This window comes from Peromyscus leucopus, chromosome 17, assembly GCF_004664715.2.
Source record: "Peromyscus leucopus breed LL Stock chromosome 17, UCI_PerLeu_2.1, whole genome shotgun sequence".
NCBI lineage: Eukaryota > Metazoa > Chordata > Mammalia > Rodentia > Cricetidae > Peromyscus > Peromyscus leucopus.
Genome location: NC_051077.1, coordinates 31332521 through 31358518, shown reverse-complemented (window position 1 = coordinate 31358518; position 25998 = coordinate 31332521). Strand labels below are relative to the sequence as shown.

At 42.7% G+C, this 25998-nt stretch overlaps 1 protein-coding gene across 2 annotated transcripts in view; it reads right to left on the bottom strand.

Annotated features, from left to right (window-relative positions):
• Positions 1-25998, bottom strand: part of Irf2 (interferon regulatory factor 2) — a 106924-nt gene that overhangs the window by 35916 nt on the left and 45010 nt on the right. For both annotated transcript variants that reach the window (XM_028857674.2, XM_028857675.2), the window contains exons 2-5: positions 17709-17801; positions 4338-4437; positions 3500-3676; positions 3153-3199 (exon numbers count right to left, since the gene is read on the bottom strand). In XM_028857674.2, coding sequence (XP_028713507.1) covers positions 3153-3199; positions 3500-3676; positions 4338-4437; positions 17709-17795 — 411 coding nt within the window. In that variant the 5' untranslated portion in view covers positions 17796-17801. The remainder of the gene's footprint in view (positions 1-3152; positions 3200-3499; positions 3677-4337; positions 4438-17708; positions 17802-25998) is intronic.

Below are 25998 nucleotides of genomic sequence, written 5' to 3'. Positions count from 1 at the left end.
TATCTTAAAAAGACATAATATCATGATCTACCATAGGTTCTTTGGTATTTGATATCAAAGGGAATATAGTGGTTACATGTGGGCAAAATATATTGAAAAGTAGACATTCTACTGCCAGTTTTCCAACTACAATTATGAAATCAAATCGGTACCCTAATAAAAAGCCCTTGACTTCCATCACACATACTTTATTTATGTGTTTATTAAATAAATGTTTATGTATCTACTCAACTATCAAATACGAATTATTTGTTCTATGTGAGAGTCAGTGAATACTCTGAATACAGCAAAATGATACAATCACACCGAAGATTGCAGCAAATTCCTCAAACTACCTATTTGTGGGGAGAGAAAAAGTTATGCATCTCTTACTGAACAAGATGTTCAAACTGTGGGTTTAAAGAAATGGTCCAATGGAAAAACAATACAACTAACAACTAGTTTTTTATAATCGCAGGGAGAAAATAATCTTTTTATATAAAAGGAGATGTAGGAAAACCCAGGGATTAAAAACAAAACCGCTCAAGCCGGTTGTGTTGGCTCCAGTCTGTAATCCCAGGACTGGATAGGCTGAGGAAGAGAACTGCTGAGAATCTGGAGCCGGCCCAGGCTACACGGTGAGACCATGTCTCAGAGAAAAACCAAGCAAGCACGCAAAGAAAGAAAGAAAGAAAGTCTTAATACATACAAATATTTAAAAAAAAAAAACCCACATGGTTCTCATATCAATTTCCTCCTCTTTTCTGAAACAAAATTTCCCCATGATATGGTCCAGGACAGCCTCATCTTCAAGAGCTCCCTGATTATTCCTTAAATTCAAGGATTATAGATAAGTGCTCCCTACCATACCCAGCCCTTAATATGGATCTTCATTAAGGTTAATAAAAAAGAATTATACAGAAGCTGTAATAACATTTCTGAGATAACTGGAACCCTGAGCACTGCCTAGATATTTAATAATACTGAGGAATCACTGTCAAATTCATCAGCTGAAGAGTATTTACTCTTAGAGATATACATAGTAAAATATTTAGGCAAGAAACAGCATATTTGAAATTTGCTTCCAAGCATGTTGACCACTATCAGAAATTGTGTCTGTAAGTCAAAACGGGTCAAATACTGTGATGTCATACTGAAAGACAGGAAAAGGATGGAGGCGCTGACGGAACAAACATGGCCAGGAGTTGATTACTACTAAAATCTGGGCGATGGGCTAGTGTCAACTCTGTTCCTTCCTGTGTGTATAAAACTTGTCCACAGTAAAAGTACAACACAATTCATTAATCCTGTGCTGTTTAAAAAAATATTTTGTTATTTTTAACTTGTGAGTGTGTGTGTGTGTGTGTGTGTGTGTGTGTGTGTGTGTGTGTGTTACTTATGTGCATGTAGAAGCAAAAGGAGGGTTTTGGATCTCTTGAAGTTGGAAGTTAAAGGTGGTTGTGAGCTACCTGCCATGGGCGCTAGGAACCAAATTTAGGTCCTCTAGAAGCATGAAGCACTGAGCTACCTCTCCAATCCCTAATCCTGTGTTATGTTTAAAATACATCAGACACTTAGAAATATCAAACATGGAACAAAGGACCACTGCTAAACAGTCTGCCTGAAGTACTTATTTTCCAGTGCAGAGATAAACACGTCTCGACCTGGAACAGCTAGCTAAGGGTTCCCTCAAACTCTAACCACGGGGTCAAGAGAAATGGCTTCTCCATTCCAGCACTTGCTGCTCTTCTAGAGGACTGGGGTTCAATTCTTTGCATACACATGGAGGCTCACAACTGTCCATAACTCCAGATCCAAGGGATCTGAGGCCCTCGCTGGCCTCTGTAGGTACCAGGCATGTACATGGTGCCCGGACATACAGGCAAGCTGCCTATATGCATTAAAAAAAAAATCTAATAGCAGTTAGCCATATACATACAACAATTCTATAGCTAATATTCAACCAAGCACTGGTCTATACTAAATATATATATATATATATATATATATATATATATTTTTTTTTTTTTTTTTTTTTTTATATATATATATTTCTTTTCTTGTAATTATTCCCTAATGATATAACACCACAACTTTTTTTTACTATTAAGTATTAAAAGTAACTAAGGGGTAATTTAAAGTAAATGGGAGATATGGATAGGTTCTATGCCAACACTACTACATCATTTTCCATGAGGCTATCTTGCAGGGGAAGGGAATCCTGAGGACCAGGCCCCAAAGATAGCACAGGATGTTATCCCTTCTCAAACCTAATGAGATGCCTAAAGTAATTGACTTTGTGTTTTTTGTTTGTTTTTTTATTGTAAATCAGAATGTCCCACATCTACTTCAAGCTCAGTTCTAAGGAACCATGTGACCTTGCACACAAGGCACTTGACTTTTATCTGTCAGTCCCTTCCCCTACACACAGAAGCCAGTGACCACTATCATCTCCGGGGTGGTCTCTGGGTCTCTAACTGTACTGTCCGCCCTTTGCATAGCCACAGATGGGCTCCCCAGTCAGGCACAGGGGTTGACGTCTCTCTTACTATTTAACAGGGGCTATACCTTCTACGAGCTATGATAATTGAAATGTAGGGGTGGTCAGACCACTTAGCCGACTGAAAACCTCAAGCACACAGACCCATCCCCATAGAGAACTCTTGGAACTCATTCAATCACAGAACAGAAAAGAACATTGAGACTCTCACTAATAAGAGTGTCTGAACTACTGTGTTCCCAAGCTAATGGCTTATGACAGAACAGACAGAAAGATAGTTAAGACTTCTTAACAGACATACGTAATAATTACGATAGTTTTCAAACGTATTTCATAGCCTGAAAGCATATTTCACAGTATGAGATCTAAGCTGGTTGCTGGAGCTTGGCTGGAGCTGAGTGACAGGCAAGGAGAAGTGACCGTCAAGCTCTGTGAATCCGTTACATCATTTGCACTTTTCTCTGGGACACTGGTGTGAGCAAAGCCTATGTGGACTTGTGTCTGCAAGTGGGTACATGCAGAGGAGGAAATACAAACAGCACATACAACACAACAGGAAGAGGGGAAAGGGCAAGGCCTGCACAAAGGTCCTGCTACTGCTCTGATGAGACAGACTACGACTCATTAATGCACGGTCACAACATGGGCTTTCTAAACAACCAAAGACTGTTACCTTGATGTGCTTAACTCGCTCTTCTTTTTCCGTCTTTGGTTTCTTTCCTGTGGCAACAAAAAGGTAGTTCTGGATCAGTTCACGAAGGACAGAGGAAGATGGGCTCCCCTCCATTAAATTCTTTCTGAAACCCACTGCCTCAGCTACACAAGACTGGAATTACAAATCTTTTTGCCTTTGGTGCCTTGAAAGTCATTTTCCCAAGGCAAGTGAAGGCGGAATTATCACCTCTAGGGTGAACAAGTATTCTACCCTTCAAAGTGACGACAGAGGCAGACATGAAGAGTCTAAAAGGGCACCACGGTCTACAGTGAGGGATCATTGCTTTAATCTGTAGAGGGCTTTACCTTTTTTAGAAGGGCGTTCGGATAAGGGCAGCATCCGGTACACTCTGAAGGCATTGTTCCCTTTCTTTATGCTTCTGTCTTTCACTTCTTCGATATCAGGCAAGGAATTCATGGCACACCGAAAATTCGCTTTCCATGTTTTTGGATCAGGTTTATCTACTCCTGGCTGATGCTTTCCTAGCAAAATAGCCAAAGATAAAGAAAAAGAGGGAGGGCATTAGACACAGGGGAGGAGGTCTAAAACAGTACGGAGAGACAGAGAGCAAAAAGCCTCTGTTGCAGACGACTAACGGACCTGCTTTGCCGGAAGCTGAGGTATTTCTAAGGTACAAGCATTTTATTTTAAAAACCTAGACAACAGAGACTACACTAGGACAAGCTGGTCTCTCTGGTTCTACCATCCATATTTGAGGGGAAAAATAAAACGGTAGATGAAGAATCAAACCATAGATAAGTCTAGAAAGCCAACAAGCAGAATTAACTAGCTTCAAATAGTAAGTAAAAAGTCCACTTCTAAAGATAGCTCCCTGCAGAAATTTTGTAATAAATAAATATATGACTATAAGTTAGTAGAGCTAAAGTTCCCCTAGTAACCCTTAGGAACTTATGAGAATACCATATCTATGGGAAATTTAAGGGCTGGGAACCTCTAGGATGGGTGGGGACATCGCTTCTGAGTGATGCTGTCTATACTCCTCATACATCCCCTAGATGTACCTGGGGACAAGTCACGGGATTTCAGAGCTATCTTCATGAGGTCATAAGCCAGGATATTTGTGTAACGAAAGCAAAAGTCAACAATGGCAACTGTATAAATAAGCAAGACAAGGGTTAGTACCTGTATGGATCGCCCAGTTTCTGAAGAGCGGGGCGTCCTTTTCCACATCCCACCCGTGTCTAGCTGCATGCATCCAGGGGATCTGGAAAATCTTCTTTTCCTGAAATGAGATGGGGTGGGGTGGGGGGATGGAAGTTAAGTAAAAACTGAAGTTGTGGGGCTTGGCTGAGGACAGCACGGGCTGGTGAAGTTTCAGTGCTAAATTCTACAACGAAGCAACACTGAGTTTGTGAGGGTCTGTAATGAGGTCAACTGTGAAACAATGGCCTGGGAAGGTGGATCCACCGGTAAAGAGCATGAAGTCCCAAGTTCAAGCACCCCACGTAAAAAGCCAGGTGTGGTGTGTGCCTGTGTCTTGGTTAGGGTGGCTATCGCCATGATGAAACACCATGACCAAAGCAATTTGGGAAGAAAGGGTTTATTTGGCTTATGCTTCCATATCACTTTTCATCACTGAAGGAAGTCAGGACAGAAACTCAAACCGGGCAGGAACCTGGAGGCAGGAGCTGATACAGAGGCCATGGAGGGATGCTGCTTATTGGCTTGCTCCCCATGGCTTGCTCAGCCTGCTTTCTTCTAGAACCCAGGACTACCAGCCCAGGGGTGGCATCACCTACAATGGGCTGGGTCCTCCCCCATCAATCACTAATTAATAAAATGCCCTACAGGCTTGCCTACAGCCTGATCTTACAGATACATTTTCTTAATTGATGTCCCCTCCTCTCAGATGACTTTTAGCTTGTGTCAAGTTGACATTAATCTATCCAGCACAGCCTATAATCCTCGAGCTAGGGAAAGTAGAGACCAGAAGGTCCCTGGAGCATGCTGGCCAACTAATCTTGCTCAGTCAGTAGGCTCCCGGTTCAGGGAGAGACACTGCCTCAAAAAATAAGGTGGAGAGCCATTAAGGAGGACAGCCAACACCAAACATACACAATTGCAGACATATGAGCATGCACCTACACAATACACACACACACATATTTGAAGAAAACTGAAATTAAAGAAAAAAAATCCCACTGCCCCATTGGGTCCCTAATTCTGACAATCTGTGCAAAAGGAATTCAGAGTCTTGCATGGCCTGGAAGAACAAGAGTGTACTGTAAGGTCAAAGGTGAAGATTTATGCTGCAATGATGTGTTCCACGCTTTGTTTCCCTTCCCTTTTGTACAGTCACAGAAACCCAGCCACTGGCTGAAATGTCTGGTATGTATTTCTTATTTCTTCTTGTCACATTGCTAAGGAAATGTCTAGTGTATTGGTGACCACTGCCATAGAAAACAAGTACCTTCCATTTTGCATGGGTATTTACCAAACATAGAGGTGTGTGTGTGTGTGTACTGTTCTTAATCCCTCCAGGTCCACTGTCCTGGACATAAGAGCAGGAAATGCAAAGATATCCAGTCTGTGAGGTCATACTCATTCTCCAGCAAAAAGTTCGATAAAAACCCTACATCCTACACTAGACTCTATCTTTCTTACCCCCTGAGCACAACTCATGACTACTTAAGTCAAACCCAGCAAACGCAAATGCTCAGAAACTAACACTCTAGCAAAAGGTCCTACTCAGAGTGACACCTCATGTGTCGAAGAGAGGTGGGTAGGTCCACCCCCGACCACACCTGTGTGCTTCACACCTGACTATGCATGTCCACGTGGGTAGGCCCACCCCCCGAACCACATCTGTGCACCACACATCTGACTATGCATGTCCACGTGGGTAGGCCCACCTCTGACCACACCTGTGTACCACACACATGACTATGCATGTCCACATGGGTAGGCCCACCCTCCGACCACACCTGTGCACCACTCATCTGACTATGCATGTCCACATGAGGGTCACTTTTGTTTCTTGCAACCACGGATGGAGCTAAGTAGATGCTTATCATTTCCATTTTACAATTGAGGGAACTGAAGAAGGGAATTCAATTATTTTGCCAAGGAACTTGTGGTTCAACATATCTAAATGCAGAGTCAAAGTTGTGTGACCCCTTATTAACCCACACATTGTCTCCCATCTTCTACATCTAGATTCTCTGCCTTGTTGTCTTGGATTCTGTGGAATGTGGGGAGTTTGGGATCTAAGGTAGGGAGGTGTGTTTGTCTGTTTGTTTGTTTAAAGCTTTTGGGCCATTCTGATAATTGCTAAGTACCGAGGATCCCTCCCTGTACCACACATTGGGGCAGAAAAGGAAGGTCAGTAGGGAATCTCCACCAACGGATCTCACACAGTGAAATCTAGAAAAGGACCCGGCACTCTCAAAGAGACCTCTAGACAGAACCACTTACAGGACTGAACTGACAATGTCTTAAAATGCTGGAGAGTTTCCAGAGCTGTTATTAGGGGGGAAATCTACCATATTTATAACAGTCCACTAATAAAGAAGAACTGAAAGCGACAGACATTTTCATAAACTCTTCACTGTTCGGTGTGTGCTGCCCACAGGTGGGCCAACGAGCAGGGGGATCAGAAGGCTGAGTGGAATTTTAATTTTTTTAATGCGTGTGAAAAATCAGAGAGCAAAATTGCTTACTGCGGCTTTTGATGTTCTTGTGAAAAATAAATAAAAACAAATAAAAAGACACTGATTTCATGGAGATGATTTCCCTGCTGGCTAGATTTCAAAACGCTAGAAGGTGCAAGGAGGATGCTGGTGGAGAAAACACACCCATGGGATTAAACCATCAATGGTCCAGCACTGGACTCTACATGCTATTACAATACCTGCTGTAAGGAAGCCAGGCAAGATGTGTCCACCAGTGCAATAATGGCATGGATGTTAGCAACCAACTACTTTCTGAGGCCTGTTCCATGGGTGGGGATCTATGCCTGGCATTGTAAACCTGTTCAAAAGCCATGACTGTGAAAGTCATAAGCCCTAGCTGGGAACCAAGTACAACTTTGTTTGTTTGTTTGTTTGTTTGTTTGTTTGTTTTTTGCCAAACTGACATGTTGTCAAACTGCCTTCTCAATAGTTTTGTTTATGCCCATAGAATAGTGTTGTTCTCAACCTTAGCTAGAGAAGTCTCTTTTTGCAGTGGGTAGCATCCAGTGCGGACTTGTAACCAGTCAAAGTGCTGAGAATAAGTGCTGACTGAATGTCAGCCCTAAACAGGACGTCTCTGTCCATCTCCTCCAGACTCCAGGGACATCACAGAAGAAGGGGCAGAAAGACTGCAATAGCGGGAGAATGTTGTGACATCACATGACTGTTGGGGAGTGCTATGACATCACATGACCACTGCATTTATGAACTGGCAGCAGCTATGTTTATCTGCACAAAACCAAGCCAGTCCAAATTTAGAAAGGAAGGGAGACAGGCTCACAGAGTCTCACCCCAGCTGAGAAGATATAACGTCAGTTGATGGCTGCTCAGGGAGGGACGGTCATTTTTCTTTGGGGGTGTGGCTGTTAATATATCGCTCATGCTCTGGCTGCTGGCCCCACACCCATGCATGTGTGGGAGGTGCTAACGGAACTCAGTGGATGATTAAAACAAAAAGACAGTGGACATGAAGGTTGGAGGGGAGATATATTTGGGGGAGGTTCAGGAGGAGTGGGAAGGGGAATTGGAGATGGATTGGTCAAAGTATATTGTTTACATGCATGAAACTGTCAAAGAATCCATATAAAATATTCTTTAAAAAAAGATTCCAGATACTTTTTTTTTCCTGGAATTCACCCCCATAATTTAAAGCTTTCTGCTTAAAAATACAGACTCTGAAGAACGTGTTGTACTTTTTTTTCTACATGAAAAGAGTTCTGATGTCACACAATTAGAATTCTGTTCCACAAGACACAGAGTGACATCTTTCCAAGCATTTCATGCCTGTGCATATACACACATGCACACAGACACACACACACACACACAGACACACACACACACATGCATGTACACGCACATATACATTTGTTCACACACACACAAATGTGGTCTCACAGGAATCAAACAAAAATCATGAAATCATAAAAATGCTGACTGAATCTAGCAACTGCCAGTACAGGTCATGCTGACAGAGGTAAAGAACCCAAACAGAGCTTGAGTCACTAAAGGATTACAGACTGAAACACCAAGCATCTCACCCCCACCAGAATGTCTACAGAGGGAATAAGAGAAAATGAGAATGTAAGAAGCGTTTGTGAGGATTTGGAGATACTGGAACTCCCATGCACTGCTGACGAATGTGGAATACAGCAAAGCCACCATGGGGAAATACTCCGGCCATTCCTCAGAAAGTTAAACACACAAGTTGCCTCCTGGCAACTCCATAACTTCACTTAATGTCTGGATATGTACTCAAAGAATTACAAGTATTCAGCAAAAACCGAGACATGGATGTGCACAAACTTACAAAACCCAAAGATGGAAACAGCCCAAATGCCCACTGGCTGGTGAATCCATAAACTAAGCATGGCATGCGCATACAATGGAGTATCATTCTGCTCTTTCCTGTATCCCACTGGACATCATTCCATTTAGTTTGTACAGATCACGTGCAACCACCTGGGTGAACTGTGCAAATCACCTGAGGATCTCTTGAGCAGGGTGAACAGCACATACCTTGGTCCCCTTGGAAACTAGTTCTGTCATCTCTCTCTTTATTTCCCCCCAACCCTGATAAGATGTTCTAACTAGTTTGTTCCTTCTGTTTGGACTTTTTACCCTGTGCAGAGATAGCCTTAAAAACACAAGCCTGTTTCAAAGTGAAGAAAATAGAGAGTCCTTTGATCTGAGGAGCAGCCACAGTACCTTGGTCTAAATGGATTTCTACTGTGAATATCGACAACCAGAAGGGAAATCACACAGAGCCACCAGAGAAGTGATGAAACCAGCAGTGGATGCCTCCTTCATTCCTAGATAAATGGCCTTGGAAAATTACAAGCAACCATACAGACAAATCCGGAACTAGCCTGGATTCTCCACCAAGTCAATGACAAGAAAGAAAGCAAAAACAGGGCACTTCCTGCTCACAGTCAGCAGAGACCCAAGAGTCATAAAACCCAACCTGCAAACCAAACACAGACATACAGTAAAAAGATTATGCACCATAACCAAGTAGGCTTTATATCCGAGGTGCAGGACGGTTCAACATATGCAAGTCAATAAAAGTAATAGGCCACATAAAGGGACTTAAAGACAAAAACCACATGATCATCTCAATAGATGCATGATCCAACATGCCTTCATGGTAAAAGTCCTAGATAAGGTAAGCTAGAAGGAACGTAATAAAGGCTGTATGTGAGAAACTCAAGACGATGTCATCCTAAATGAAGAAAAGCTTAAGTCAATCCCACTTAAATCAGGAATAAGATGGGGATGTCCACTAGCCCCAGTCCTTTGCAATATTGTGCTCAAAGCACTATCTAGAGCATCAAGGCAAGAGAAGGAAATTAATTATAGGGATATAACTAAGGTAAGGAGTCAAACCATCTCTATTATGCTACTATACATAAGAGATCCCAACAATTCTACCAGAAAACTTCTAGAAATGATCAATTCAGCTATGTGGCAGGATACAGAGTCAAGAAAGCATCTTCAACAATGGTGCTGGGGAAACTTACTGTCCACATGCAAAGGAAAGAAACCAGACCTGTATCTATCACCTTTCACAAAAAGTAACTCCAAATGGACCAAAGACCTAAAGGTGAAACCTGAAAACCTGAAGCTCCTTGAGGAAAACACAGGCGGTGCTTACATGATATAGGTATAGACAATGACTCCCTGGACAGGACTTCATTGGCCCAAGAATTAAGGTCAGCAAGTGACAAGTGAAGTTTCATGAAACTAAAAGTCTTCCATACAGCTAAAGAAACAATTGGTAGGGTGAAGAGGAAGCCCAGAGAATGGGTGGGAATCGTTGTCAGCTATACATCTGAGAAGAGGCTTAATATCCAGAATATATAGAGAACTCAAAAATGAAAGTCAAACAAAACAAAACATAAGACCCATTCAAAAAATGGACCTGAATCTGAACACAGTTCTCAAGAGAAGAAAAAAAATGTCTAAGAAATACCTCAGAAAAATGTTCATCATCCCTAAGCAATTAGAGAAATCCAAATCAAAACAATTTTGAGACTTAACCTCGCCCCAGTCAGAACAGCAAAGATCCAACAAAGAACTGACAGAAAATGCTAGAGAAGGGATGTGGAAAAAGAAACCCTCACTCACTGTTGGAAGGATTGCAAACTAGTCCAACCGCTCTGTAAATCATTGTGGGAAAGCTAAAAGTAGATCTGCCATGTGACCCAGTTTTACCACTCTGGGGCACAGCCTACTCTGTGGATGTTTTGCTCAACATGCCCATTGCTGCCCTATGCACAATACTTAGGAAATGAAAACAACTTCAATGTCTTCCAACTGATGAATGGATAATGAAAATGTGGTACATACACACTCTGGAAATCAGCTGTAAAGAAAAAATGAAATCATGAAATTTGCAGGTAAATAGATGGAACTAGGAAAGATTATAGAGTGGAGTAGCCCAGACCTAGAAAGACAAACATCAAATGTTCTCTCACATCCGAGGTTTCTAGCTCCAAATCTTCAGGTGTGAGTATATAACATAGACTAACTACAGAAACCAGGAAAGTGAAAAGAGACCATAGCAGGGGTTGGGGTGGGATAGCAATAGAAAACAGCAGGGTAAAGGGATCTGAAGAGGGGAAATGGGAAAACATGGAGGCTCTAATTAAAAAGGAGAGGGAGAGAAATACAGCAGAAGAATAGACGGTGAAATTACAGTAAGGATGTCTGAAAAAGCCACGAGAAACCATACAATTAACTATTCACTAAAAATATCTATAATGCATGTAAGCTGGTATGTAGACACACATATATAGTTTAAATGAAATTTCCCATTTGGGCTGACAATCCTTCCCCCAAGAGCCACAGACCACCTAGTAAAACTCCAACAACAGGCATAAGAAGCCCTCTTTTGAGTTGTTGGTCAGAGTGGTCCAAAAGATTCCCAAAATATTATAGACTCATACTATTGCCTTTAGCTGCCTACCCTACCTCATCCCACCCGCTAGATGGAAGCTAACTAAGTCCCTATTGTTTAAGACAGTATGCATTTCAGACCAAGGACCCAGAAGCCCTGAGCTGGCTGGATCTAACTTGAAAGCTTCCTCCCTGAAGACTAGCTCTCATGGTATCCAAAGGTGCCATCCCAAAGGAGGGAGGCAGCCAACAATCGACCCAGCTTTGACACCTATGAACCACGAGGATGACCGACATCACACGCTAATCCAAAGGGTTCTGTAGTGGTACACATACCTTGGTGGTAACCAACAGCTCTCGAATTGGACTTTGAACTTAAGACCCAGTCATCAAGAGGGAAATCATGTCTGGTACTGAAAACCAAGCCAACTACCCAGAATTAGTGAAATCAAGGCTCTTCAAGGAGAAGCCACAACCTCCATTTCGCTAAACCAGTGCAATCCCAAGCTACATTCTAAGTATTTGTTCTTATGCCCACAGGTAAGTGCACCTCTCAGCCCTCACCAAGGAAACTCTGTCTTTGCAACAGAGAGAGCATTGCAGAAAACAATCACTCAAAAGGCAGAGTGGTGGAACCCAGTCCTAACGGTTGCATCTGCAACACAACTCTGGCACCTAAGGCTCAGGGATCATTGCAGAAGAGGCAGAAGAAAGATTGTAAGAGCCAGAGGATCAGGGAGTTTGCTGTGAGACCGTGTCTCCTAGATATGTCGGAAAGCACACCCATGAAGTCTCACCAGCATGGCTGCCTGAACAAGGATGGCATCAAGGGACATGGTAATGTCGAAGGGGCAAAGCTCAGGAGGCTTCGACCCTAGGCAAAGAGCCACGGGTACCTAAGCAAAGCTGAGAGTGAGAGAAATAGTCTTCCCCAGGGAAGAGCACACCAATTGGTTATCCAGTACCAAAAGATCAATCCTAAAGACATATATACACGTAACATCGTACAGACTGAGCAGGTGGTATTCATGTATTTAGGAACAGACATATAAAAAACAGAAGAAAATGAGGCCATGAATTTAAAAGAGAGTAAGTGGGGTTCATGGGAGAGTGTAGAAGGAGAAAGTGATGTAATTATATTTATATCTCAAAAAATAAACAATTTAATTTAAAGTATCTTGGGAATACAGCGGCATCTGAATATAAGTGGGACAGTGATATTGGAAAAATTACTATTGACTTTGTCCAATTTACAGTGATATAGTAGATAGGTAAGAAAATATCCTAACTCTTACAGATGTACACCATCATCCAACAGTTTTAAGATACTACCCACTCCTACCCAAACAGAAAAGATAAAGCAAGTAGCAAGAAACCTAGAAGTGGGCATATGAGAATTTGGTCTCATATTCATTCTAGACATATGACTCGGCCATACTGCACCATTTTGCCAATACCGTCATAAAAAGTAGATGGTCCTTCCAGGGCCTCATTCATCAGTAATTCAGATGCTGTTTGGCAACATTCTAGATGTTCATTTGGACTCTTGAAATGACACCTGTTCCATGACAGGTTTCCTTCAGTTTTATTAGAAATGGGGAATGGAAACAAATGAAGGCACAATTAATCACCTACTGTGTCTTACTAATAATGCCCTACATGGGATGGACTCTTCCTTGGAGATAGACACAACAGCAGCCAACCCACTTGTCCTAACTTTGATCTCTCTTTTTCTTTCTTTTTTCTTTTTGTTGTTTGATTATTTGTTTTTTTGTTTTTGTCGTGTTTTGAGGCAGGGTTTCCATATAGACCCATTTAGACTCAAATGCTCAGCAATACTGAGTATGAAGATTACAGATATACACCACCATGCTTGTTAATCTTAGTGTAAAAAAAAAAAAGCCATGAATTTGGGCCATGACCTTCATTCATAGGTGTAGACAAATTGCTAAATAGTCTTATAAAATAAAAAATATGGAGCCAGAATTTGGGGTTAAAGCCTGAGAGATTAAAGGAACAGGAAAAGCCACAGCTCCTCCTACTTTGTCAGGCACTAGGTCTGGCGCTGTGCATAGAGTAACCATCAGGAGAGCCATGCCCTGTACCGACAGCTTCCAGGCGTAGGTAAAAATGCATTCTGAGTGTCAACTGCTATGGTCTGGATGTGGCTGGAATGTTTCTTGCAAGGCTTTGGTCTGCAGCATGGATGGGTTGAGATGATGGAAGCTTTAAGTGATGGGGGTCCAGTGGAGAACAATGAATCACAGGCTCTGCCCTCATGAATGGGTTGGTGCTGTTTGGGGAAGTGGGTCAGGTCTGGTAGGAGTATCCTAGTTCCTTAAAGAATCTGCTGGGGTTGTTTGTTTGTTTATCGTTTTAAACAGCAAACTGCCCTGCCCAGGTCTTCTCTCCTAGCTTTCAGATTTGCCTCCTCTGTAGTCAGCCCTGTTGTCAAGCAGCCCTCACCAGGATGTGTTCTGTTCCAGCCACCTGTACTGAAAGTCGGACAAATTCCATGGCATTCAGTTTAACACATTCCGTTACAGCAGTGCACCAGAACACCAACTGTGGCATGAGAGAATCACAAAGTCTTGGAGATGGTGCATATCTTTCCCTAGAATCCCAACAGTCTTCAACAGGAAAGACCTCAACCCAACCTCAAAATACCAAGAGGGTTCTGGGAGTCCTTGTGATGGAAAAACAATAGGCTCTTGGTGATGGATGAATGCCAACAAGCCTAAGTTAGAGAAAACCTATAAAAGGTCCCCATGAGAGTTTAGGTATGGATAGAAAATACCCTGACCCATCTCATGCCTGTACTGTCCATGTGCATAGAAACATACTTGCTGTACCCTAGTCCTTGTGGGTCACTTGTCTAACAGGGACCCTCAGACACTGAGCATTCTAGGCATTCCTGTGCCAATACTGTCCTGAGAAACCAAGGTAGCTAGAGCCAGTGACATGTTCCTTTCAATCAGATGGCCCCAGGTCCAGCTCTAGCCAAAGTGCCTATAAGACAGCAAGGAGGTCGCCTTCCCTACTCTTCTTTGGGAAGAAAATTGTGGTGCCAAGAGACTGAGAAAGGATGTCCAGCAGAGAAGGGGCCCCTGAGCATGCCAAGGGTTTAGTTATACAAAGAGAAACTATTGTCTCCGGCCCTAGAACAGAAAAATATGAACAGGGCTATGTATATACTCACTGGCAGAGTACTTGCCCAGCAGCACAGTGCTGGAGGCAGTGGGCAGCAGAAAAGCTGTCTCCACAGAGGAGGAAGTACTGAGAGGGTGTACCTTTTTCCTAGGACTGTTATAAAAATTGGCCATACCCTGGGTGGTTTACAAGAGAAATGCATTCTATCACAGTTCTGAAAGTCAGAAATCCAAAGTCAGTGTTTTGGCAGACTTTTTTTTTCTTCAAAACTTCTAAAAGAGTCTTTTCTCCCTCTTGCAGCTTCTGAAGATCTCAGAGTCCCTTGGCTGTGGCTTCATTGCACTCACCTCTGTCTTCACAAAGCTTTTCCTCTGTGTTCTTCTGTCTCTTCTAAAGACACCTGCCCACTCAGGGACCCAGGCAGATAATCCAGATGCTCTCATCTTGAAGTCCTTAACTGCACTAAAAGCCCCTTTCCAAATAAGGTCACACTCCCAAGTTCTAGAGGTTGGGATGGGTCTCTGGAGGTAGAGACTACTGGTCAACCTCCTGCAGACACCACCTAACTACAGGTTGTCAGTGCCTAGTTGACGAAAGAGGCACAATGGCACCCCATGTTCTCCACATACAGATGTGTTTCAGGACAAACAACAGTGAGAATAGACAACTCAGGTGTTAGAAAAAGAAAGAGCAGAAACAGACCACTTGCTTCTCTTGAGAATTGAGAAACACATACTTCAGTCTCACACCATGAGTCCAAACAAGTCCCCCTTACCTCTCTGTACCTCCATTTCCTAGTCTTCGACATGAAAAATAACAGCCTTTTCCCAGAGTAGGGATTAAGTGGAGTTGATGTATGCAATGCTTTGCTTAGAAGAGGAAATAGCACAAAATACTTAGCAAAAGTCAGCTGCCATTACTATTTTCTGTTACCCTACATTTCCTCATACTGTCTCTAAACCACCACCCTCTTTCCTTTTACCTATATTTGTACTGCTGTTCACTGAGCAGTCAAGGGTAGCCTGAGTTCTTGCTTGTATTTTTAGAAGAGACTAACTATATACCTAAACCTCAACTAACTATAGATGTTGCAAGTTTAGGAAAAAAATATATTGCTTGCCACAAAACGTTCCAGTACAGGACAAAACATGTGAAACAAGTACACAGTTTATTTATTTCAATTTTCTCTGTGGTCCACCTTATTTTAGAAAAGACTCGAACAGATATTCAATTAGTTATATTAAATTCAAAATAAATGGGCAAGAGAAAGAATAAGATTTAAGAGGTATCTGAAAAGATAAAATGAAACCAGAAGTTTTGAGGTTTGGGTATTTTTTAAATTTCTCTACAATATCTTTTTCACTCATTAAAAGCAGGCCACAATCTGCTCTCTGGCTTTAAGCTCTTATACCTGGTGTGAAAATAAAGCCTGATCCATTAAATTATTCACCATGTTCTTAAGATTAAAAGATGAGGGGAGCAGAGTGAAAAAAAAAAGAAATAGACATTTGCTCAGAATTCTTGGTGTTCTTGTGGAAGGAGAAAAAAATCCTTCCTTGAGCCTCCTTAGAGAAGTCATAACATATTCAGCTGTTACTCTGAACCAGTATTTCTCAAGCTGTGGGATCATGACCCCTTTGGGGTTGAAAGACCCTTTCATAGGAGTTACACATCAGATATCCTGGATATTAGATATTTATATTATGATTCATAACACTAGAAAAATTATAGTTATGAAGTAGCAACAAAAATAATTTTATGCTGCCTTTAATCCCAGCACTCGGGAGGCAGAGGCAGGTGGATCTTTGTGAGTTCGAGGCCAGCCTGGGCTACCAAGTGAGTTCCAGGAAAGGCTCAAAGCTACACAGAGAAACCCTGTCTCGAAAAACCAAAAAAAAAAAAAAAAAAAAAAAAAAAATTATGCTTGGGGGTCACCACAACATGAGGAACTGTATTAAAGGATCGCAGCATTACGAAGGGTGAGAACCCCTGTTCTGGACTGTGCATTTTAAATTAAAAACAAAGTTGCCCACATTATCTCTCTTTGATTCACCCCTAATAGCTAGATCAGTTAAATTGAGAGTGTTGCAGTTAACAAAGTGTGTGTGTGTGTGTGTGTGTGTGTGTGTGTGTGTGTGTGTGTGTGTGAGAATTTGGGGAAATGTAAGCAATTAACAATGAGTTTTTTTAGGGTAAGTGGGCATACAAGCAGGGTTTCATGTAATAACAGTACTTCTGTGTTTGTTTTCTGAGACTAGGTCTTGCTGTATCCAGACTGGCCTAGAACTTACTCTATCACCAGACTGGCCTCAAACTCACAGAGATCCTCAGCTGCCTGCCTCTGCCTCCCAAGTTCTGGAATTAAAAGTAAGCAATGCCACACCCAGCACAATAGTACTTTTTTTTTTTTTAAGCATTTTTAAGAGACAAAAGCAAAAGCTCCTGAAATAAAGAAACGTGTAAAGGCTAAGATCCTCCACTCAGACAAAACCAAACACCACATGAAGCCCTGTATCCTTTAGTGCTAGAGAAGTTGAAGCAGCAAAGTTGGGATCTGAGGAAGGGCTGGAAGGGTGAGGGTCTGTGGAGAAGCCACAAGAAGAGCTTTACAAAGTCACCTGAAAACCAAACGCTACAACTGGTCCTCGGGTTGAGGTGACAGTCTGAGAAGAAGACAGGGGAAAAAAAGACTTAAAAAAAAATGAAAACTTTTTTTTTACTATAAAGAACTTGCAAGAGAAAAGCATCATTGTGGGAAATGAGCCAGCTCCAAAGTCTACAAAGTCTCATGAACTTGTGAACAGTGAGAACATTCATACTGAAGCTGTGGGGCTCCACGCCGCATTTTATACTTCCCCTATCCATTGTACTTTTATGTACTTATTCATCACAACAAAAAAAAAGATAAATCAATGACCGTTAAAAAACAATTAGCTTTGTATCCTCCTTCATAACTCACGTGTTCATGACCCGGATCCCATCGTTCCTCGTCACCTAAATCCACCCTTTCTCTGTTCCCCACTTTATTTCAGAAATGTGACCAAAACCTTTTTGACATGAAAAATTCATGTTTTGTGATCATTGTTAGCTGGGTGTTCCCTGTATGAATGAGCATAAGATTTTGAACACAACTTTATTTGGTGGTCCAGTGGGCACACTTTCAACAGGAAATGTCCCCTTCCCTTCCCTTTTCTCTTCTTTCCTCCCCCTCTCTCTGTCTCACTTTGCCCCCACAACGCACATACTCACATACACACACCCCCAACATACCCACCTTGTTCAGCCACTTTAGCCCTGGTATCGTATTTGAATTTATCTGTTCCTCCAGCCATGGGCGCATCCGCATCCTTTCCACCGGCATGGTACTCTGTGGCAGAAGAGAAGCACAGCATTTGGTATTCCTGTGACTGACCGTCTTATCTGCATCACAAAGTTCTACACCCTTGGCCTGACCCTTTCCTAGGCTCCTCTTCCTAGAGGGGAGTTGGGTACATCCAGCTCTCCTGCCACCTGCTCTTTGGCCTATCCTGCTCTCTCAATGGGTGGGAATATGGACCAGACCTGACATTCTCTATACTGACTCTCAGCTGAAGAAAGTTTTTATGGACATGGGACACACCCAACTAACTGGAGGCCCAGTGCCTCTTAGTGACTTTGTCTCCAGCCAATCTTTACCCACCCCCATCCTCTCTAAGCTGGGTTTATAGCATAAACTGTCAACCTATCAGACATTCAAGGACCAAAGTTTTACCTTCCAAATGCCAAGCGAATGCCAGGCAAACAGTTCTGAGGCAAACTCTGGTAACCAGTGCATTCCTTGGAGGATCTAGGGTGTATACATAATTGGACCTCTGAATACTGGTACTAAAGCACTGGTTGATTTGGTCTCATGGAAGGTTTGTTACCGACCAGTCATTCCCTCTAGACTCACTTTATGCTCACCAGCACCTTGCGCTGTCCTCATCTTGGCTCCTACATCAACTCTAGTGCCATCTCTTAGTCACTCCATGCAGCGTTTTCCTTCAGGACCCGCCTCCCTGCTCTGACTCAGCTACATGCCTTTTCCCTTTGCTCACTCTCCCTTTGAAAATCACTTGCATGGCTGGACTCTCTTTCCTCCAGCAGAAGACCACACAACGCCTCTCTCCGCCCCCACCAGACTCCTTCCACGGCAGTCTTTCCTCTTGCCACCCAAACACAGCTACTGTGGAATCACTAATAAAGTCGCTTCCTACTCTGCACCCTACATCCTCAGGATACTTAGGTCTGTACATTTACGTTCAGTCTGGTACCTGAAAAGCAAGGTGACACTGACTCAGGCTTCCCCTCTACAAGACATCCCAGGCAATGTGACATTACAGTCCTCTATCTCTTTTCCTCTACAATGAACTGAGGAGTCTATGCAGATGAATGTGGATCACGATGATTCATGCCTCATTATTCTCTCTTCCATCATGCCAAGCCCTCCCCTATGCTCTGTCCCCAGCTAGGGCCAAGAGAACAAGCACCATTATGTGAATCTGCAAGGGTCTCACCTTTGTACATGGGATCCCCCCACCTTTTCTCTGTTCCCCTCCCAAAGCTCAAGACCACTGTGCTTCTTGCTCACACCAAGCTCTCCCTTCCTCTTTGGCCCTGTCAATCTTTATCTGTCTTCCAAGACCTAAGTTCTACACCTCTTCTCTGAAAAGTCATTGCAGATCACTCCAGCCTGAAGCGACCCTTCCTCTTTCAACTCCTCCACCTCTCACAGATCGCCCTCTGGTTATCTGAGGAGCAGACACTGCTTTAGGGCAGCTGTCTTAGTCTCAGCTCTCATCTCATCTCTTATGCCTATAAACGTTTCAGCTGTACACAGCCCCACTCATCACGAAAACTGTGAGCTCTTTGAGAGGATGAACTTCACTCCTTCGAGTGAAATGTATAATCCTGTGAAGCCAAGCTCTGCCTTGGCTTTCCACAGTAAATGTTCAACACAAGGACCAGGCAAGTTCTAAGCAAGTCAGGCAAAGCCGCTATGGAACATCAACCTTGTGAAACATCTGCAGGCTCCAGGTGGCCACTCTTTGAAACAGTAATAGGAACCTTAGGGAACTTACAAAAGGACATGTGATGATGATGAGCAGTCACCAATACAGCTGCTTTTCATGAATCTCAAAGTGTTCCCTTCATGCATTCATTCACTGACTGACTCATTCATCATCTATCCATTCAAGGATCTTGGATTGAAAATGAAAGTCTGGGAGTTGGGTATGATAAAACATTCCCTGACATCTTGATTCTTGCAGGATTCAGGACTCAGTCAAGAAGGGGATTAGAAACCTGTCGGGCTTTGTGTATAGGTGTACAGAGTTACCAAAGAGTTCTGAAAACACTGGGAAAAGTTACACACACTGCTATGTGCCCTGCAGAGTGGTGACCACAACCTACTCAAATCTCCCCTCAGAAGAAGACCTCAAGACATGAAGCAGGACAGAATAGCAACATTAAGGACAGTTACAGAAGTCGTTAGCAGACAGAAACAGATTCCACTTCTGAGGTGACAATCTATGAGAGGTGCTGCTGGCATGCCTAAACTCGGTGACAGGGCAGTCCGAGAGACACACCTGAGTAGCCCCTGCTTCCTTTGCAAAATCAGCACGGTATGTTTCCTTCCATGTTAATGCATACATAACCTATTCGGAGAGCTGACGCAAGTTCTGTACCTGGGAATTATCTTACTAAAAAATGTATTTGTAACTGCAAAATCCCCCCTTACAGGGCTTTCCATGGTCATTACAGATTTGGGCCAAGGCGTAAAAATGCAAGATGCCTCGTAAGAATGCAGCCAGCTGAGGTCAACAAAGCAACACAGTGTGTTCTTGCTGCCCGTCTTCTACGGCAAAACAGAGTCCTTTCCACAGTCTACTTAGTATGACATTTTTAATATCTCTGTGGTTTTTGTTGTTCACTTAATCACTTAAAATGCCCTCAAAGTAGTGCTGAAGTACTACGTTGTATTTCTAAGTACACACACACACACACACACACACACACACACACACACACACACGAGACTGTGTTGTACCTTATGGGGAAAAATACATGTATTCAGACAAGCTTACTCAGACTCAGGCATGAGTCATATCAGAGTTATATATGCTTGGCTGTGAGTTCATTTTGTTGTTGCTGCTGTTGTTTATTTTTGAGACAGGGTCTTTCTAGGTAGTCCCAGCTATCCTGGAATTCGATATGTAGACCAGGCTGGCCTCAAACTCACAGAGATCTGCATGCCTCTGCCTCCTGGGTGCTGGGATTAAAGGTGTATGCCACCTCGCTCTGTGTAAATTCAGTATTAATCAACAGTGTGTATTAAACAAGGCATCTTAAATCATCAAGGCTATATATTTACCTACTGGGAAAAATGTCCTGACCAGAGTCTCACTAGAACAAAGACACACACCAAGAAGAAACTGTGAGCCTAGACATGGAGAGAAGACAGTCACATGAAACAGCAACAGAGACCAGGGGAATCTTCCCCACTCCAACTAATGCCCAAGGCTCCTAGCATCTAGATGGAACAAGGATGGAGCCTCTCCCCCAGCCTTCAGAGGAAGCACGGCCCTGCTAACACCTTGGTTTTTGACTCATGGTGGAACTGTGGCGAATACACTGCTATAGCTTTAAGCACACGGTCTGTGCTATGGCAACGCTAAGAAAGAAGAAAACATAAAGACGAGGAAGGAGAAGGACCAGAAACCAGACAGCAGTCAACAGCAGCTGGCCCTGGAAGGCCATTGTGCACCATCCCCTAATGCCAGAGAGAAAACTAATAAGCTCTTAGGTCCCTTGACCATGCTCTGAGAAGCCAAGATCCAGATGCCCTTTAATTGTCCCATATGAATTGCCTGGATATTCTGTGGCATCCTACAATGTCTGGTCTTTCTGGCGGCAGATCTTTTCCATTCATCTAATCGCCAGGCTTTACTGCTTCTTCTGTCCATTAGCCCATCCCTAACAGGGATTCAGTTCAGCCAGAATTCAAAATTTACCTCTTCCCTAGCCAAAATACTAGTTGTTTGGTTTGTCCCTCAAAGGTTCATACGCTAGAGACTTGGTTCCTAGTGTGGTAGGGTGAGCCGGTGGAACTTCAAGCGGTAGAGGCTACTGCTAGGTCATTAGGCTGTGGTGCCTCTAATGTCATGAGCAGATCAATGCTAGCCCTGGAACAGGTCAGGTCCCTGGGACAGGATTTGTTTCTGAATCAGTGATGTGAACAAGCTGGGGAAAGGGCTCAGTGGTTACCAGCATCAGAGTTTGGTTCGTAGAACCCACATGGTAGCTCACAACAGTCTGTAATTCCAGTTCCAAGGAAGCCGATCCCTTCTTCTGGCCTCTACAGGCACTGCATTCATGTGGCACCTAGACACACATGCAGGCTAACACCCACACACATAAAATAAGAATCAATCATGAATAAAGGAGAGCTTTCCTAGGCAAGCCTTGCACCTTCCCCTCAACCTTAATTCCAAACGCTCCCTGTGATGTCAGCTGCCAGAAGTCCCCACCACCTCCACGCTCCCGAACCTCCAGAACATCGAGCTTATCGCAAATTTTCTGTCATAAAGACACATCCTCGGGCGTTTTGTTTCAGGAACACAAAATAAGCTAAGACGTGTGAATAAACATGTAAAAACATTTAGGAGTTTTCTGTATTTATTTCCATTGTTTTTCTCCCATTGCACACAACGTCTGCACTAAGATTATCACACACCGTGGCTGAAGGAGAAAGTGTCTTGGCTTTGTTCAAATTGCTCTGTCCCTTGAGGATTCACTGAGCCCTACATTCAGACAGAAGTGCCCTAGTATCTATAATAGCTACCTCTAAAAAAGTGATGACATTATCCTTGCTTTTATAATTATCTACCCCAAAAAAAAGGGAAAAAAAAAAAAAAGAAAGAAAAGCTAAATTTCTCCAACCAACCAGAGTTGGCTCAGTCTGGGAGTGGGGGGGAAAGGAAGCACACGAAAGCAGAAAGAGAGAACTGACTCCACAAAGTTGTCCTGTGACCACGTGAAGACCTCGGCACGGGCTCTGACCTTTGAATACGAAGAAACTACTTACGGTTTTTTTTTTCCGGCAACCTCACTGATAACTAACCTCGCTACTCTCGCCCCGTGAGGCCACCTTAGGTAAAATAAGAGTTACCTGAATGTAGACAACACAATACTGTGGCAGCTGATGGATCTAATGATAAGTGGCAAACAACACGGACACAGGACGGCTTGCTGCTCAGGTGGGATACAGCCAAAGGCATGAGGTTGCATTACACCACTCAGAACAGTGTGTGATGTTAAACTTCATGCTTGTTTATGGAATTTTGATGAAATTTTACACTTAATGGCTTCAGAACACAGTTGACCCAAGGCAATAGAAACCACAGGATGCAAAACCCACGATAAGATAGAGCCACCGTATGGTTGTCCGTGGTGTCGAGGCCACTGCATAAAGCCATGCAGTGATTAATATACCACGGAGCTGACAATGTCCTGGTCCTGATTAGAGCTATCATCAACCATGTTTATTAATTTCCATCTAAATAACTGAGATTTGGTTCTTGGATAGTAATACTACTCATGACTGCTATTGCTATTATCTTCTGATGGACTGGGTATCAACACTAAGGTTTTGTGGAGTTTTGTTATGTAACTATGCAGCCCTAGGAGATGGGGACTTATTTAGGACCCCTATAGAGGAGTAGGTTGGAGAACTGCTGAAAGGCAAACTGCTAGGGAAGCTGAGCTCTCATCAAGTCTATGTGATGGGGGAGGCCCAGGTTCTACCTGTTATTCTAGAAAGCCCTTTATTAGGATGGCCTCTTTATTATTCTGATATTTCCTCCTCCGGTTTCTCTTTCTTATATGCCACGAGTACATGCATCTGCCTAAAATACAATTTCCATCATGTTGACGTTCTGTTCTTCTAGAGAACACCCTAAGGGTAGTGCTGACTCCTGGGAGGTGGTTAGGAGGCTCAGAAGCTGACCAGAATTTGGGGCACATTCAAGTGATTAAGATGACCACTGAAGATCAGCACTCAACCAGGAAAAGGAGGCCCTGGAGCCTTGCCAAGCTCTCTAACTAATAAACCCATGGGAATGGAGAGATAGCGTAGCAGTTAGGAGCACTTGCTGCTTTTTTTTTTTTTTTTTTTTTTTTTTTTTTTTTTTTTTTAAGACCAAGGCTTGTTTCCCAGCACCCAAGTTAGTGGCTTACAACCACCTGTAACTCCAGCTCCAGAAGGATCCGATGCCTCTAGACTCTGAGGGCACCTACACTCACATGTATACACACACACACACACACACACACACACACACACACACACACACACACACTTGAAAATAAAATAAAACAAATGAAAGTAAATCAATAAGAATAAATGGATGGACTCAGAAAATGGTTCAGACAGGAAATTACTTGCTGTACAAACATGAAGACCTCAGTTGGATCCCTATTGCTGACATAAAAAGAAACAGTATACGTAGATAAAGAGATGGATATGGCAGCACACATCTATAAAGCTAGTTTTGGGGGAAATGGAGACAGAAGGATCTTTGGGGCTTGCTTGCTGGCCAGCTAGTCAAGCAGAATTGATAAGCTCCAACGAGGGACTGTATCTCAAAAAATAAAAGGGAGAGCAATCGGCAAAGAGATGTGATGTTGGCATGAGGTTTCCCCATGCACACAGACACACATGCACACCTGTCTGAATACACACACACACACACACACACACACACACACACACACACACACACAGCACATAAACTGACCTAAGTGGAAATACACCAAGTAAAGATGGAAACCCAGTGTGAATCATCTCAACTTCTAATCAAATTAAACTAGACTGGAGCTTCCAAAAAGGAAATGTAAATCTTATATTGAGGAAAGTAACATTATCCAAGAGTTAGCCATTATCTCCAGAGATCTTCATATGCAGTCAACAGCATTCAGTCACTATAGCTAGGAATATAAGAATAAACAGCAACAAACAGAAAAATCAAGAGAAATAATGAACAATAGAAACAGACCCATAGGATACAGACACAGGTCTTAAACAGATACAATGTTATACAAAGACACCGACTAAATGTCTTCAGGCATTTATCTTAGACAGGTTTTCACTATGTAGACCAGGTTGGCCTCAAACTCACAGAGATCCACCTGTCTCTGCCTCCCAAAATCTGACTGAAAGCCTGAACCACCACTCCCAGCCCTGAGATAGTTTTAAAAACAGTGATGCCTAATATGTTTAAGAAATAAAAGGCAAAAGTAGGGACTTTTTATCAGAGACACTATTTTAAAATTTTAAATTAGAGAATTAATGGATGTCATTAAAATGAAGAACTCAATGGATGGGCCCCAAAATAGCTTTGATACCTGGGGTTGGGGGGGTATGTGAACCTCGTAAACAGGTCAAAGCAAAAATACAGAATGAAACTGAAAAAAATATACAGATTAAAACATGTAAGAAGAAGACCATAAGCTCCACAGAGAAAACACCGTAGAGTTTAAAATATGAGCAATTTGAAAGTCTGTAAAGAAAGGAAAAAGAGTGAGGCAGAAACAGTTCTTGAGAAGACCATGACCAGACATTTTCTAATCAGTGATTAAAATGTCACTGAAAGCCCTAAATGGGCAGACACAAATAAAAACCACACCTAAACCAAAAACAGAGAAAAAAAATGTAAAAACCCAGTAGAGGGCAAAAGACTCATTACCTTAAAAAAAAAAAAAGTTACAAAACATCCCAGACCTAAATGCTCTACAAGTCCCTGCTCCACAGAAACCATGGAAGACAGAAGGCCTTTGAGGAAAATCTTGGACCAGCTTGGTTTAGCAGACAGTCATGGGCCACCAAGCCAGACGGCTTGAGTTCAATCTCCACCACACCATGATGAAAGCAGGGAACCAGCTCCTTCCGGCTGTATTCTGACCTCCACACTGTGATTGGGTGCACACACACGCTCACGCAAACACACACACAGAGTGCAAAGTTAATTTTGAAGAAAAAGTATTAAAGGAAAACAACTGCTTTGTGGATTTTTATACCCAGACAATATTTCCCTCAAGAATAAAGATGAAATCAAGGCATTTTTAATCAGACAAAAACATACAGACTTCCACCACAGACTAAACATGGTGGAGCGTCCTATAACCCCAGCTCTCAGGAAGCCAAGGCAGGGGGGCTAAGTTCAAAGTGAGCATGGATTTCACAGTGAGACCCTGGCTCAAAACAGAGAGAGAGAGAGGAGAGAGAGAGAGAGAAGAGAGAGAGAGAGAGAGAGAGAGATTAGACTAAAATTTGAAAACACACAACTGTTACCTTCCAGAACTTTCTATACAGTTTATCAGCTCACTACAGTACAAGTCCATCAGGACAGGTAAAAGCCACATGTAATTAAAAAAAACTGACAGGAAGTAAATTACTAAGGACAGAGCGAAGTTTGAGTCTGTGTCCCAGAAGATGACGACAGCCATGGCCTGCCCTAATTCTCTCGCAGCTCCACCAGTTTTCAAAA